Source organism: Notechis scutatus, chromosome 1 (assembly GCF_049901735.1).
Source record: "Notechis scutatus isolate UNSWTSFEM ecotype Mainland chromosome 1, rNotScu1.2, whole genome shotgun sequence".
Lineage (NCBI taxonomy): Eukaryota > Metazoa > Chordata > Lepidosauria > Squamata > Elapidae > Notechis > Notechis scutatus.
The window spans coordinates 248,434,710-248,450,496 of NC_142009.1; the positions used below are offsets into that span (position 1 = coordinate 248,434,710).

A 15,787-nucleotide genomic window follows, 5' to 3' on the forward strand; every position below is an offset into this window, starting at 1 on the left:
TGTTTTTACAGTAATGTGCAACTCACACCAACTCTCTCTGCTATATCCTGGTTAGTTAGACTATGCTGCTGGGCCCATAACCAATGTTAGGGTTTGAGGATTAACCCCTAGCAGAGTATTGCAGCAGTAGTCAAGCCAGGTAGCCAAAGGAGAGCGGAAGGGCCCCAGAGTATACACACACTGAACACAAACACTGTTTGTAGTTTAAATAGTTTTTAATCCAGTTAGAGTTTAAGCATTGTCATTCAGTCCATTAAGTCATTCACAGTATTTCCATCCAGTAAGACTCACTAGTATAGTCCAAGTTAAGAGTCCTTGCAATATCTTTATCAGCCGATAAAGATATCTTCTCCTCCTCCGGTTTCACTCTCCAGAGAAACAAACGCTGGATATTCAGCAAACAGTAGCAAACAATAACAGTTCAGTCACAGGCACTCACAGTCAGTAATCTCAGTTAGTCGCAGCAGCACACAGTTACAGCCAGCTCACAGTTACAGCCAGAGACAGTAAACTCACAGTAAGCTTTCCAGCTTCTAATGCTTCCTTATATTGTAACTTCTAACCGCACCCTTAATCGGCTAATTGCCTGCTGCATTGTGCTTAAAGTGATAAGCACTTAAACCATGATATCTAAGTTTTATATATTTATTCACCCAAACCATATTTGGTATCAATGTTATACCTAACAATGATATTAATGAATTATTTGGATTTAATGACAAAGTCCCTCTTTGATAACTATTGATAATTATGTGGCTGCCTGTTGCTACATGACAGTTGCAACATTTATATGTAACATTTATATCCTCATTTCTTCTCATTACTCTGTGAAATAAATTGGAAGTTTCATTCCCTTTCAAATGACTGGACATTTTTAGACATAGTAAATATATTGAATATTTTTTTATTATATAATCATATTATAATACCTAATGGCAATGTGAACTTACTTGATTTGTGATTGGTATTGGATTCTTATTTCAAATTTAGTATTTTTGTTTATCTACCAATGAATAACTGTGTAGGGGAGTTATGAGAGATGCTATGCTTGAGCTGATTAAAGCAATATTTGAATTATATTGTTTTTCTAGGGGAAAATATCAAGATCTTTGGAGAGTGGTGGTGGCCACTCATGATATAAAAGAGCAAGATCAGAGCAGCCAAGTTAGTACAAGTCGTTCTTTCTTTATAACATAATGTGAGTTGATTGTGAACTTGTAGTAGTCTATATAATCTATGAGCCTCAGTTCTTTTAAGGAAAGTGATCCTTGCTAGTTGAACTGAAAACGGTTTAGGTGCTATTTTGCATTTTATAATACAGAAGCATGTTTCTGGTAAAGCCAGTCTTACAGGATTTTGAAGCAATGTGGAAGTTGTCATACTTGTTCCGTTTAAGCATTGAAATATTTTGTTGAAGTATTTACACTATTAGCTATGATTTCTATTTGGATCAGCAAATAGTTTCTAGCCTAATTGAGCTTTTAAAAGTGTTTGGTCCTGCTGCAGGGTTACATTTACCTTAGCTAAGACAGTTAGGCTGGAAAATGGCTTTCTTTGATTTCCAGGTATTGTTTCCTTTCTTTGTTTTTCTTGCTTTTTGTTTTTCTTTTTATTATCTATCTTTTTATTGTGTTTTATTATCTAGTAGTAAATAAGGAGTTGGAATATGAATAATTAAATGTAGAGACTTGATAATTATCTGATCCTAGGGAATCTTGAGTATCACTGAAGCAAAAACGTTCCACTCTTGTGTTGAGCTGATTGATAGATGATGAAGAGTTGCCTGTGTTGAATGGTCTACAGCAGGGGTCCCAACTGTGGCAATTCCCAGGTATATGGACTTCAACTCCCAGAATTCCACAGCCACCATAACCATCGCTGAGACTTCTGGGACTTGAAGTTCACTCACTGTTAATTTGCCAAGGTTGGGAAACACAGGTCTACAGATAAGATGTACATTTGAAAATTTTATTTTTATTTATTTTTATTTATTTGATTTGCCAATTGTTTACAAGATAATAAGTATAAGTGTATACATAGTTGTGAATACATGAAATGGGTACATATAAGAAAAATAAAACAAGAATAAGAGAAACAATAGGACAGGGACGGTAGGCACGTTGGTGCGCTTATGCACGCCCCCTACAGACCTCTTAGGAAAGGGGTGAGGTCAATTGTAGACAGTCTAAGGTTAAAGTTTTTGGGGTTTGGGGAAGAAACTACAGAGTCGGGTAGAGTATTCCAGACATTGACCACTCTGTTGCTGAAGTCGTATTTCCTGCAATCAAGTTTGGTGCGGTTAACTTTGAGTTTGTATCTATTGTGTGCTCTTGTGTTGTTATTACAGGCAGTCCCTGTCTTATGACCACTTGTTTAATGACAATTTGAAGTTACAATGGGATTCATATTTATGATGATTGCAATGTCCTATGGTCAGATATCATGATTTGCAATCTTCCGACCTGGCTTCTGATGAACAAAGTCAAACCTTCTATGCAGGGTTGTCAAACTCAAGGCCCAGGGGCCAGATCCGGCCCACAGGGTGCTTAGATCTGGCCCGTGGGACCACCCTGGAAACAGTGAAGGACCGGCCCGTGGTGCCTCTGACAGCAAAAACGAAGCTTGGGAGGGCTGCGAGCTCGGTTTTCACTGGCAGAGGGTTGCAGAAGGCCGTCACAGATGAAAATGGAGCTTGGGAGCCCATCTTCACTGGCAGAATCTCAGGCCTCACAGGTGCCCCCAACACAAGTGATATTGCGCTGGCCATGCCCACCCTAGCCACACCCACTCCGCCCCCCCTAAGGTCAAACACAACTCTGATGCAGCCCTCAATGAAATCAAGTTTGACACCTCTGTGCTAGAAGGTTTGACTTTGCTCATCAGAAGCCAGGTTGGAAGGTTGCCAAGGTTGGGAAACACAGGTCTACAGATAAGATGTACATTTGAAAAATGTCATTACAGGCAGTCCCTGTCTTATGATCATTCGTTTAGTGACAATTTGAAGTTACAATGGGACTCGTGTTTATGATGGTTGCAGTGTCCTATGATCAGATGATCATGATTTGCAACCTTCCTAGTGAAAAGCATAAAAATGTATTGTTTTTAAAAATTTAATCGACAAATTGAAACTTCCGGTTTGTCGGCTTCGCGAGCGGCAGGGATTCGCGAAGCTGCGCGATCCCTGCCACGCTAGCCGCTTTTGGGGCTCCGATCCGAATGGGTGCAGAGCAAGGCTGCCCTGCAGGGGCAGCTGAAGGTAGGGGGGCTCCAGAAAAGGGTTTGGGGGTGTTGCAGACCCCCTCCCTGGCCGGCAGAACCTCCTTTTACCAAGACGGCGTAGCGGCGGTCCGTAATGGCCGCCACAAAGAAGCTGGCAGCTGGGCAAGTATGCGCAGGAGGAAGAGGAGAAAGTTTTTAAAAGTGAAAGTCTTCTTGGTCGATCCAGGACTCTGAGATATATTTAATTTAATTCCTGGAAGTGATCGCTTTTTGGATGATTCTTTCCACAAGAGAAAGTAAGCGGCAATTCTGAGGTGCTGAAAGGAAAGTTTACTCTCCCTCCCGACGGAATTAACAAATGGATATTGAGAAACCTGTTTTTTTTTCAGGTAAAACTAGCTTTATGGGATAAGTCGGAAGGGAGAGGACAAAAAAATATATTTATCTGGTTGGATTTTGTTGGAGGAGATGCCTTAAGGATTTGGAGACAGAAATAAAATTTTAATAAGGCTTTAAAACACAGATTTGGATTTTCTTTTTCCTTTGTCTGATACTACCCCTGGAAGAGAAAGTGGAAATTTTGGCTTGGCTTGGATTGATTGAGGATTGTGGACTTTGGGATTGTCTTACTTTTCTTTTGGAATATTTTGGTTGGAGTAAGAAGAAAGAGGGAAAAAGACAAGAAAAGATTTATAATGGCTTTCTCCCTTGAGGAACTGAGGGATGAATATGAGCAAACAAAAGCAGCCTGTAAAGATGGTATGGAAAAAGCTTTTCTATTTTTAGAAATGGCGCTGGTTAACTATGAACAGACAATGCGACAGATGGAACAACAGCAAGAAGAAGACGAAGACACCATCTTTAATGAATCCCAAAATTTATCTAAGGAAGAAGGAAGGAAGAAAGCGAGGAAAATGAAGGACTTAAGATCTAAAAAAACATTTAAGAAAGAGAAAAATATGATGCAAAATAAATACAATGATAGCAAACAAGAGAAAAAGGGAATGCAACAGAGAAGGGATGCCAGCAAGACAGAGGTTAGAAGAAGGATGGGTAGGAAGATCTGGTGGGGGAAGAAAGAAAGGGGAAAGGCGGAGAAAAGCCACAAAGTTTTAAAATTGGATGGGAAAAGAGGAATCTTTTTCAGGGATAAAGGGTAAAGTATAAATTTTCTTAAAAAAGATTTTGCAAGGTACATAAGACGGTATTGTAATATTTGTATTAGAAATAGAAAATTAGAATGGCTTAAGAGTTAATAAGAAATTAAAATGTTGAAATGTTTAATAATGATTGATTTTTAAAATGTAATAAAATATTGAAGGGAAAGGCAATGAGAATGCTATAAGATTTATTATTTAGATTTATTATTTAACTACGTATTTAGGAGGATACTATGTATTTAAACATTTCCGATTTATTACTCTGTTTTTATTGTTATTAAAAGTAAAAATTAATAGATAGAATGTACCAAGCAAAATCAGATTGGATATTAGGTGTCATTTTAAATGTTAATCTAATATTTAGGGAGGATAGAAAGGCATCATACTCTGATTAGAGATTTCAGGAGAAATTCTTTTTTTTTTCATTATAAGGAATGAGATAGAGGGATAATAAAGGATGGGCAAAAGATACAAATATAATGATTTAAATTAAGATGGATTGAATAAGATAGAATTATGAAGAGTGAAATGTGTGGAGAAGTATATATAGAAGATACAGAATGGTAAACAAAATAGGTAATGATTTCTAAGATGAGCATGAATATAATTAAAGCCCATATAAAGAGAGGTACCGGGGGGCCAAGTTACTTTACTAAAAGATTTTTTATATGTTTGTTTGTGTCTGTTTATGTTTTTGAGAAGTATTGGTGAAACCTTTTAGAAACACAGAAAGAGAATGACGATAATCAAGTCAGAAAGAAATAGAGGACAAGAGATGTTTTTATGCTCATTTAGAAATGGTTTAAAATAGAATTGTATTGTATAAGATAAGGTTTTATCTGACTTGTAAAATTTATAATGGAAAAAGGTTCAAATATGTAATGGTTGATGATGATTTGTTTGTTTTTGAAATTAATAAAACTTGTTTAAAAAAAAAATTTAATCGACAAATTGAAACTTCCGGTTTGTCGGCTTCGCGAGCAGCAGGGATTCGCGAAGCTGCGCGATCCCTGCTGCGCTAGCCGCTTTTGGTGCTCCGATCCGGACGGGTCCGGAGCTAGGCTGCCCTGCAGGGGCAGCTGAAGATAGGGGGGATCCGGAGAGGGGTTTGGGGGTGTTGCAGACCCCCTCCCCGGCCGGCAGAACCCCCTTTTCCCAAGACGGTGCAGCGGCGGTCCGTAATGGCCGCCACAAAGAAGCTGGCAGCCGGGTAAGAATGCGCAGGAGGAAGTGGAGAAAGTTTTTGAAAAGAGAAAGTTTTTCTTGGTTCCCAGGACTCTAAGACATATTTAACAAAATTCCTGAAAATTATGACTTTCTGAATGATACCTTCTAGAAGAGAAAAAAAGCGGCAGTTTGGTGGTGCTGAAAGGAAAGTTTACTCTCCTTCCCTACGGAATTAATAAGCTGATATTAAGAAACCTATTTTTTTTAGGTAAAAACTGGATTTAAGTGATGAGTGGGAAGGGAGAGGACTAAAAAAAAAATATTCGTATGCTAAGACTTTGTTGGAGGAGATACCTTAAGGATTTGAAGACTGAAATATATTGCAATAAGACTTTAAGAAACAGATTTGGACTTTCTTTTTTCTTGATTGATACTACCCCAGGAGGAGAAAGTGAGAACTCTGCCTTGGTTTGGACTGATTGATAACATTGGGACTGTTTTATTTTTTTTTGGAATATTCTGGTTGTTGTAAGAAGAAAGAAGGGGAAAAGAAAAGAAAAGATTTATAATGGCTTTTTCTGTTGAGGAACTGAGAAAAGAATATGAGCAAGCAAAAAAAATGGTAAAGATGGTTTGAAAGAAGGCTTCCTTTTTTTAGAAATGGCGCTTATTAACTATCAACAAACATTACAACAGATGAAGACAGCAGAAGAAGAAGGAGAGGAAGCCATTTCTAATGAATCTCAGAATTCGACCAAGAAAGAAGGAAGAGGGAAAGGAAGAGAAATAAAGGACTTAAGATTCAAAAAAACACTTAAGAAAGGGAAAAATAAGGTGCAAAATCAATATAATGATAGAAAACAAAAGGGAACACGACAGAGAAGGGAAGCCAGTAAGGCAGAGGCTAGAAGAAGGGTGGGGGGGTAGAAAGGTTTGTTGGGAGAAGAAAGGAAGGGAAAAGGTGGAGAAAAGCTACAAAATTTTGGAACTAGACGGGAAAAAAGGAATCTTTTTTAGGGATAAAGGGTAAAGTATAATTTCTTCAAAAAAGATTTTGCAAGATACATAAGATGATATTGTAGCATTGTATTAGAAATAGAAAACTTAAATGGTTTAAGAGTTGATAAGAGATTAAAATGTTGAAATGTTTAATAATGATTGGTTTTAAAATTTAATAATATGAGGGTAGGCTTAGAATATTGAGTTTTAATTAAAGAGTTTAATAAGATTATGGTATTGATGTTATTATAAAATTTTTATTATAGTATTTGTTTTTTGGAAAAGGCAATGGGAATGTTATAAGATGCAATATTTAGATCTATTGTTTAACTATGTATTTAATTATTTTGGATGTACTATCTAGATAGAACGTACCAAGCAGAATCGGATTGGGTATTGGTTGTTATTTTAAATGTTAATTTGATTAATTTAGGGGGGAGATAGAAAGGCATCATACTCTGATTAGTGATTTCAGGAGAAACTCTTTTTTTTTATTTTATAAGGAACGAGACAAAGGGACAATAAAGAATGGACAAAAGATACAAATATAATGACTCAAATTAAGATGATTAATTAAGATAGAATTAAGAAGAGTGAAATGTATGGAGAAGTTAATATAGAAGATTCAGAATGGTAAATAAAATAAGTAATGACATGTAAGATGAGCATGAATATAACTGAAGTCCATGAAGAGAGAGATACCTGGGGCTAAGTTACTTTCCAAAAAGATTTTTTTTATGTTTTGTGTGTTGTGTGTATATGTTTTTTTTGGGAGAATTAATAAAACCTTGCAGAAATATAGAATGAGAATAATGGTAACTAAGTCAGAAGGAAATAGATGAAATAATAATAATGAAATTGAATAAGAGTAAAGAGAAGTAAAGAGAAATTGGATAAGAGGTTTTTGTATGTTTATATGGAAATGGTTTAAAACAGAATTATAGTGTATAAAATAAGGTTTTATCTGACTTGTTAAATTTATAAGGGAAAAAGGTTTAAGCATGTAATGGTTAATGATGATTTGTGTGTTTTTGAAAAATCAATAAAACTTGTTTTTTTTAAAAAAAAATTTAATCGACAAATAAATGGGGAAAGTCAAATTCTCTGAATAATTGTATCATTCACTTAACAAATGCAGTAAGAACAGTCGTAAAATTGGGTTTGGTCACATTAAGATTTACTTAATAACTGCATTGCTAAGGGACTGAAATTCTGGTTCCTAGAGTGGTTGTAAGTCAAAGACTTCCTGTACTATTTAATAATGCTGGACAATTAATAAAAAAGAGTCTTGCTCTTTAGCTGATGTCTTTAATATACATAGCCACCCAGTAATGTAGGATAAGTTTATTTAGGACATCTAAAAAGCACAGTTGTATTACCTGCAGCTTAAGAGTTAATGCTGTAAATAAAGGCTATAGTGTAATAACTTCAACAAAGGGGACTATTATTTTTAATATAATTTTTAATGTGATGGATGGTTGAGTATTAAATACATGAGAAGAAATAATTATAGTTAATGCTTAAGTTTAGATAAAACTAAATCAAATCTATTCTGGGCCTGCACACTTTTTAGTACGTGGCTCCCAGCATACCATCAAAAGCTAAATGCAACCTTTGACTTAAAAAGTTACACACTCCTGTCCTGAAAAAAAAACAAAAAAGCAAAAACAAAAAAACTCTGGGCAATTTGATGCCAGCATCAGGAAGAAGTAATGATTATGTTCAAGTCACTTTAAAGGAGGCAGGTGAGAGAGCTCTGAGTCCCAGCCTTCCAGGTGTTATAAACAATGCCACAAGCCCCACGGAATTTAACCCCTTCACTTAGTGAATGCTTCCTTCCTGCACTACTCTTACACTATTCCTATCATAAGGAGCAGATGCCTTCATAACTTTTTTTTAAACAAATTTTATTCAATTTTTCACATAAAAACAAAAAGCTCTTTTTAGTGGACACACATATTTCCGGGTCATCACTTTTGCGTACAAATATGACAATAGTTATACATTCATGTTCTGTCTCACCTGTGGCCACGAGGTGAGAGTCCAAATGTCCAAAGGAAAAAACACGAACAGACAATATCAGGAACAACAGAGTTAACTTTCCTTTGGCTGAATTCGTCGTTGGCAGTTTTCCCAGAAGCTGTCTGCAAATGCAGATAACGAGCAGAACTATACATCAGAGCCGAACGGCAAACAGAAAACTTTTTCCAAACTGCAAACGCAAATAACAAAGCTAACATGCTTCCTTATATTCCCTGAGGGGCGTGTCAGTCTCTTTCCTCAGTCCCTGATTCGACATCTCCTTCCAGTTTGTGCTTGACGTTTCTGCTTACGTCTGTTCCTTGCATCAAACCAAGATTCTTCGGTTTGATCTTCTTCCAAGGACTCTGGCACGTTCTCCTGATTATCTGCCGACACAGGTGTAACTAATGAGGACGGTCCTGGAGAGGATGAGGATTCCGAAACTTCCAGCAAAGCAGGTTCAAACCCCAATGCCCTATCTTCCTCTTGACTCTCATTTGTGTCACTCAACAAGGCAGGCTCAAATCTTAATGCCATATCTTCCTCATCACTCGAGCCTATGTCTTCTGACAAAGCAGGTTCAAACCTCTGAGTCACAACACATTCATATATGCATACTTAATTCTATTATTACCTTCTCCATTCCAAACTTTCAGAAAGGAGAGAAACAAGCAAATTAATCCTAGTCTCTTACATTGATCTCAATCCAAACATCCTTTTGTTTCATTTCAATTATTTCAAATATAATCCTTTGATATTTATTTTAAAAACAAAAATAACAATATATGTTTGCCTAATAAAAAAATGTTACCAATGTCTCTCCTTCCTTTTAATAGTCTGTATTAGCTTATTAATTTAAATAGTTCTTTAATCTGTCATATTTTCTTTCCATCACACATTCTTTCTATAAATTCTAGATTAATATGAGTTTTAACACAAAAGAAAAAGAAACAAGCATAGGTTTCCCCCCTTTTACTGCTTTGAGTGTGACACCTCAGTAGTTAAAATATACCTTTATTCCCTCATCTTAATTCCCAATAAACCTTTATTTTTAAGTAATTACAATAATAATCATTACGTCTTTTCATTTGGATTCCGCAATATATTTTTCCCCCTTGATTTTATTTCTAATTTCAAAGAGGTAAAAGGGAAAGATTGACTATTCAATTCCTGGTCACTGATATTGACCTCATTTTTAAACATCTTCACATTCATTTCAATTATTACAATTTCTTCAATAGACCTTAACTTTTCTTTTAAGGATAAAAATAAAAATGAATATTCATCTAATAAGAATTTATCAGTATCTATCCCTCCTTTAATAATCTATATTACCCTATTTTCTAAATATTTTAAATAGCAAATATATTCTTGTTATCCCTTGTCACCCTGCAGAATCCCCTTTTTAATTCATCAACCATTTTCTCTGAAAAAACAATTTCTTTTCATCATTTTACTTTTTCCATGTTTCTTTATTTCCTGCACCTGTTTCTTACTGCCTCTCCTCCCCCTCTTTTTCCCATATCTTTTCTCATTCCAGTTTGTATCCCTCTCTTTCTTGATATCTTATTTTCCCCTTTTCTGCTGCACCTTTCTACCTTTCCTGATTTCACAGGTATTCCCCTTTTTGATTATCTTCTTAAATCTCAACTTTTTAACCTTCCTTCTTTCCCCTTGTCTTTGTAGCGTTCTTTGTGTTAATTGTCTATTTAAGATGGCTTCTCCTTGAGTCGACTCCTCCTCCTCTGAAGTTCTTTCTTCTTGTTCTTCAATCGCCATTTCCATTTCTTCTAACACAGAGCAAAGTGATTCACCTCTTTCCTGTAGTAATTCTCTCATATTTTTAAGTTCCATTTTTAATTCCCGAAGAGATATTATCATTACACACTCTTATATTTTATAATTGTTGAAGTCCACAAAAAACACTTTTACTTTCCTTCTTTCTTCTTCAAGTTTTCTAAAGTTCTCAATTGGTCCAACCCAGGGTCTATACCAAAAACATCAATCAATCCCACAGTCATTCTCTCCTTGCTTCTTTCTTTATTCTGGTTCCGTTTTCACTTTCTAAAATTCTTACTTTGTTTCAATATTTCTTTAACATTATATCGACGTAAGTTCATACAGAAACAGGATGATTTCCCTTTTGTTTGAGTTTAAGTTTTTGTCAGAAGATGGCACTCTCCGTTATGCAAAGTCTTCACCTTTTCCCCCCTGTTTTATTATTTAGGGTTTTTCGAACCTCAATATTCCAACACAATCCAGTCTCCAATTTGTAAATTTGCTATTATTATTTTTTGACAATCTTAAGTCCAGCTTTATTTTAGGCCTGTTTATTGCCAAAATAAAAACTTTAACCTTAGACTGTCTACTATTGACCTCACCCCTTTCCTAAGAGGTTTGTAGGGGGCGTGCATAAGCGGACTAATGTGCCTACCGTCCCTGTCCTATTGTTTCTTTTATATTTTTTAATATTTTTCTTATATGTATCCATGTATTCATGTATTCATAACTATGTTTTTACTTATACCTATTATCTTGTAAGCAATTGACAAATCAAAATAAATAAATAAATAAGTAACAAGGTAGAAGTCTCAAGCAAGCAAGAGGTTTTCATGAAAGTGTTATGCTTTTTTATGATATGGCCTGCTTTGCATTGAATTTCTATAGTGGATTACTATTTTACCTATCTTATTCTATCACAGGCTCTTGCCTCTCATGAAAAGAAAAGATTTCTTTCTAAATGGCAATCGATAATCTATGACTTACAAACATTTGTTTAGAGACTGTTTAAAGCAGGCATGCCAAACATGCTTGCATAGGCCACGCCCACCCTAGCCCTGCAAAGGGCAAAATGAGGCCCACAATGCGATTGGGTTTGACAACCCCTGGTTTAAAGTTACGACGACACTGAAAAAGTGATTTAGGACTTATGTCACACAACTGTCGCACCATTCCCACAGTCATGTGATCAGAATTCAGGCGCTTTGGTAACTAGTGTGTATTTACAATGGTTATAGCATTTTGGGGTCACTTGAAAACCATTTGTGACCTTCCCAGCTGGCTCCCAGCAAACAAAGTCAATTGGGGAAACATATTTGCTTAACAAATGTGTGAATCACTTCGTTGCAGTGATTTGCGTTAACAACTGTGGCAAAATAAAACATTACAAAATCAGGCATGAGACACTTAACAACCATCCTACTTAGCAACAGAAGTTCTGGTCCCAAGTGTGGTTGTAAGTTAAGGACTACCTATATTGAACTCTGCTGTATCGATGACAGATCAACTGGAATGCACCCAAGTTGACAAGCATATCCAATATATATGAGCATATATTCTCACATAACATGCTGCCATGATTTTCCCACGTGTATAGAAAAGATTGGTGAAGCAGTACATCGCACATCCAGATTTTAACACCAGTACTCTGGATTCAGACATTGCTCTAGTGGAACTTACCGAGCCTTTAGAATTCAATCACTATGTTCATCCAGTGTGCCTCCCGGAGCAAGACGAGAAGATTGAACCTTCAAGGATTTGTGTCATTACAGGATGGGGCAATCAGTATGAAGGTGAGCAATTCCCATTCCATCGAAAAAATATCTTGATGAGCCAGAATGATTCTTATCCAATTTGTCAGCCATGGAAGTGTATGAAAAAAAGCTGGATCAATTATAGAAAATAAGTAACGATAGATTGTAAGAATGATGATACGTATCAACTCAGCATGTTAGTTTAAGGCAGGGTTAGAAGATCCTTTTTATATCAAGAATTACATTTCCTTATAGGCAATCTCTTGGGGCCAAACAAGTGATAGGCAAGCCTCCCCACAAGGCCAAACTAGTGATAGGCAAGCCTCCCCTTTTCATTTTGCCTCCCGCTCCCCTCTTTATTATTATTATCACTTTCTCCCTCTTCTTCTTCCTCAGAGGGCTGATCACTCTTGCTAGATGTCCCAAGTGATTTCATAGAGGGATTTTTAAATTAGACCAAGGGTTCTATGAAATCAGATTGAATATCACAAGTTGCTATCTTCCTTTTAAAGATTAAGGCCCTCCTTATTGCTTTCTCCATTGTAAACAATTTGTTTTCTTCCTTTCCCCTCAAGATAGAGCACAGTCAAGTAAACTGCATCAACTCAGAGTTCCTATTTTGGTTTCTGAAGAATGTCAGAAATACTTTGTGAACCATCCTGGTGTGGTCAATGAAAGGATGTTCTGTGCTGGATTTTCTGCAGAAGGGGGAAAGGATGGATGTACAGTAAGCTGCCTATGGAGTATATGCATTTCACAAATTCTGAAGTTGTACTTATACTAAGATAATGACAACAGAATTCTTTCACAGATATAAATTTACTTCTGTTAATGTTTTGTACCCAACAAAAAGTTCCATATCTAATAGAGGTTATGTACTAGCTACAAAGTTGGCTGCAAAAATCAGAACGTCCACTAACATAATCTGTATTGCTTTTCACTAGGGTGATTCCGGAGGTCCACTGGTTTGTCCTACAAAAGACTCAAGCTACTACACCCTTAATGGAATAATTAGCTGGGGCTTTGGTTGTGGAAGAAAAGGCTATCCAGGAGTCTATACAAATGTTGCTGCTTTTGCTGATTGGATCAGTCAATACATATATGGAAAAAATAGTAGGCGCTTATATTCATTTTAACAACAGCTCTTCAACTTTGATCTGGATTTTCTTCTTGTGCTTAATCTGTAGGGACTTGAACAAAACTGTTACAGACTGACAGCTGCCCTTTCCATATATCAGAGAGGGCAGAAACAATCTCAGTGTAATTCTGTTCAGTCAATCAAGTAATACTGCTCCAGCCCTTTAAAATTCAACTAACTGTAGAAGCCACCATGGGAAATACAAACACAATTACCAATAAATTATTCCAATCAAATTTTTGTAAGAGATGACAGAACTATTTACTGTTGTCTACTCCTGCACTACCCAAAATGCCTTTGCATCTGATTTAGGAAAGCATTCTTCAGAACCAAGACAGCAAGTTTATAATCTGCAGTCCCTGGGAGCAAAGTTACTCCCACCTCTGACCTGACAAAACCCCAAGGGAAATTTATCAAATTGTCAGGGCTCTCACTAGAAAGAGCGGGTGGGGCCTGTGGGGAAGGGTTGCTTCATATTAGTTAACTGAAGAGAAAGATAATTCATGCTTTCAAAAAGCCCAAAGCCCTTCCAGCTATATTTGCTTTCAAGTTGTTAATTTTGCAAGGGTTCTTTTGTAAGTTACCTGTGACCTGTGTTGAGCAATCTGGTTTAATGATTTCTACATTTTTCTGCATGTGTGGTTCTGTATATTGGACTGTGGTTGAGATTACATGGAAGCAAAAGACAACATCTTTTTAGGGTTCCTTTGCATGTTTATGCAGAGATCCTTAAACTGCAAGAAGTAGTCTGGATCTTGAGAAGTCTTTTCTTTACCAGCTCCTGCAATTTTATTTTCAGATTAATTTTTTTTTTAGTCAGAGCTCATTTCTTCCAGTTGGTCTGGCTGTCTCTGCATTAACAGTGGAGTTGGGCTACGATCCCAAGAGACATGGCAGGTGTTTCTCACACTGGCGCTGTGATGAGATGTTGCCATCTGCTAGCAATGGGTTTCTAGAATCTTATCAAAATAATTGCAGTCAATGTTAATCTTTAATTAAATATATTCCCAGAAAGCTTAAGCATTTCATAATCATTCCTTTGTTGTAATTTAATGCGGATCAGCTTTTGATTGGCCTACAGTCATTGCTTCTTTCTTTATTTTTGCAGATTCATCAAGTATGGTATGAAGACCTTTGGAGAAGACAACTAAATAAAGGCACAATTCTGAAGAGCATTCCTTAGTTCATGTATCTGACCCCTAGATGTGTGAGCTACATTGGTCAAAAAGGGGAAAAAAGAGAAAAAGCTGTAACTGTTCTATTTTCATACTGGAATATTCATCTATAAGTACTGTCTTAATTGTGTGCTTACATTCAAATTTCTATATGCATTAAGAATTATTCAGATAGCAGTAGTAAAATCACTGAATATGTTAGGAGTTCTAACTTTAAAAAAAAAATAGAGTGCACCTTGTTTTTACAGTAACTTTATCATATAGATGAATATATATTTTTTTCCATAAAGGAAAAAAATGAAGGGAGGAGAAAAAAGGACAAAAGTTAAGGATGTAGCAGCACTACTGATTGTGAGGCAAGAAATGTATGTGATTGTATTATTATTTACACATTAGATCAACAATGTCCAGCCTCCTGATGAAAATTATACAGCTGTATAGGTTTTTCACCATCATACTTATGAATGTTGCAAATAAAGGGATATACAAAGACTTCTAATTGAAATGCTTGCCATATATTTTCAAATGATGCTCTAAGGCAGCGGTCCCAATCTTTTAGTGTCCTTGGACCAGCAGGGGCAGCAGGGGAAGCGGGATAGAGGATGATTGTGTACACACAACCTAATCCAATGAATGCACAAATAAAGCTTTCCACACTTGCCTGCTGCTTTCCTCTAACAAAAGACAATGACATGTTGATTTTCCACTGATGTCTTTTCCAAATAAAGACTGAGAGTTCTTAGATTTTTTTAAAGCTCAGCCCAGGTTGCTGTCTATTTCTCTTCTTTCTATTGGCCCAAGTCTCTAATGCATCACTAAGGGTCTGCCTACCTGTTAAAATGTGAACTAAACTCAGTTTATTAAACTGGACTTATACCCCAACTTTCTATTCACAGTTTTACATCCAAGAGTGATGCAAGGCACAAAGTCATTTCTATAGTCATTCCTTGTCCAACCAAAGAACCCCAGAAAGCAGACACCTAAAAAACCTCAGAGAATCCTACAGAAAAAGGCAGCACACTAGCTGTCTTCGGGTATTTGAATCCAGCGGCTCTTCTGTCTAAATTAAGAGAGCACGGGTAGTCCTCGACCAGGGGTGGGCTTCAAAATTTTTAGCAATGGATTCTCTGCCCGGTTGCTGGGTGGACCTGGCCATGGTGGTGGTGGGGGGCGTTTTTGCCCTCCCTGGGCTACAGAGGCTTTCCTTGAGCTTTCAGGAGAGCAAAAATAGCCTCTCTGGGCCCGAAGACTCTCTGGAAGCCGGAAACGGGCCCATTTCCGGCCTTCCCAAACTTGCGGGAGACCCGTTTTTTGTCCTTCCTGAGCCTCCGCATGCGCCCTGCACTTACCTGCATCCAAAATGGGCCTTGTGGG

The 15,787-nt window shown here is 36.8% G+C and overlaps 1 protein-coding gene across 1 annotated transcript in view; it reads left to right on the forward strand.

Annotated features, from left to right (window-relative positions):
• The window catches only part of OVCH2 (ovochymase 2), a 54,497-nt gene extending 39,588 nt beyond the window's left edge, over window positions 1-14,909 (forward strand). Inside the window, exons 17-21 of the mRNA XM_087959968.1 lie at window positions 1,092-1,164; window positions 11,944-12,139; window positions 12,676-12,827; window positions 13,045-13,213; window positions 14,347-14,909. Of these exons, the coding sequence (XP_087816094.1) occupies window positions 1,092-1,164; window positions 11,944-12,139; window positions 12,676-12,827; window positions 13,045-13,213; window positions 14,347-14,366 (610 nt within the window). The 3' untranslated portion in view covers window positions 14,367-14,909. The remainder of the gene's footprint in view (window positions 1-1,091; window positions 1,165-11,943; window positions 12,140-12,675; window positions 12,828-13,044; window positions 13,214-14,346) is intronic.
• Window positions 14,910-15,787: the final 878 nt, after the last annotated feature.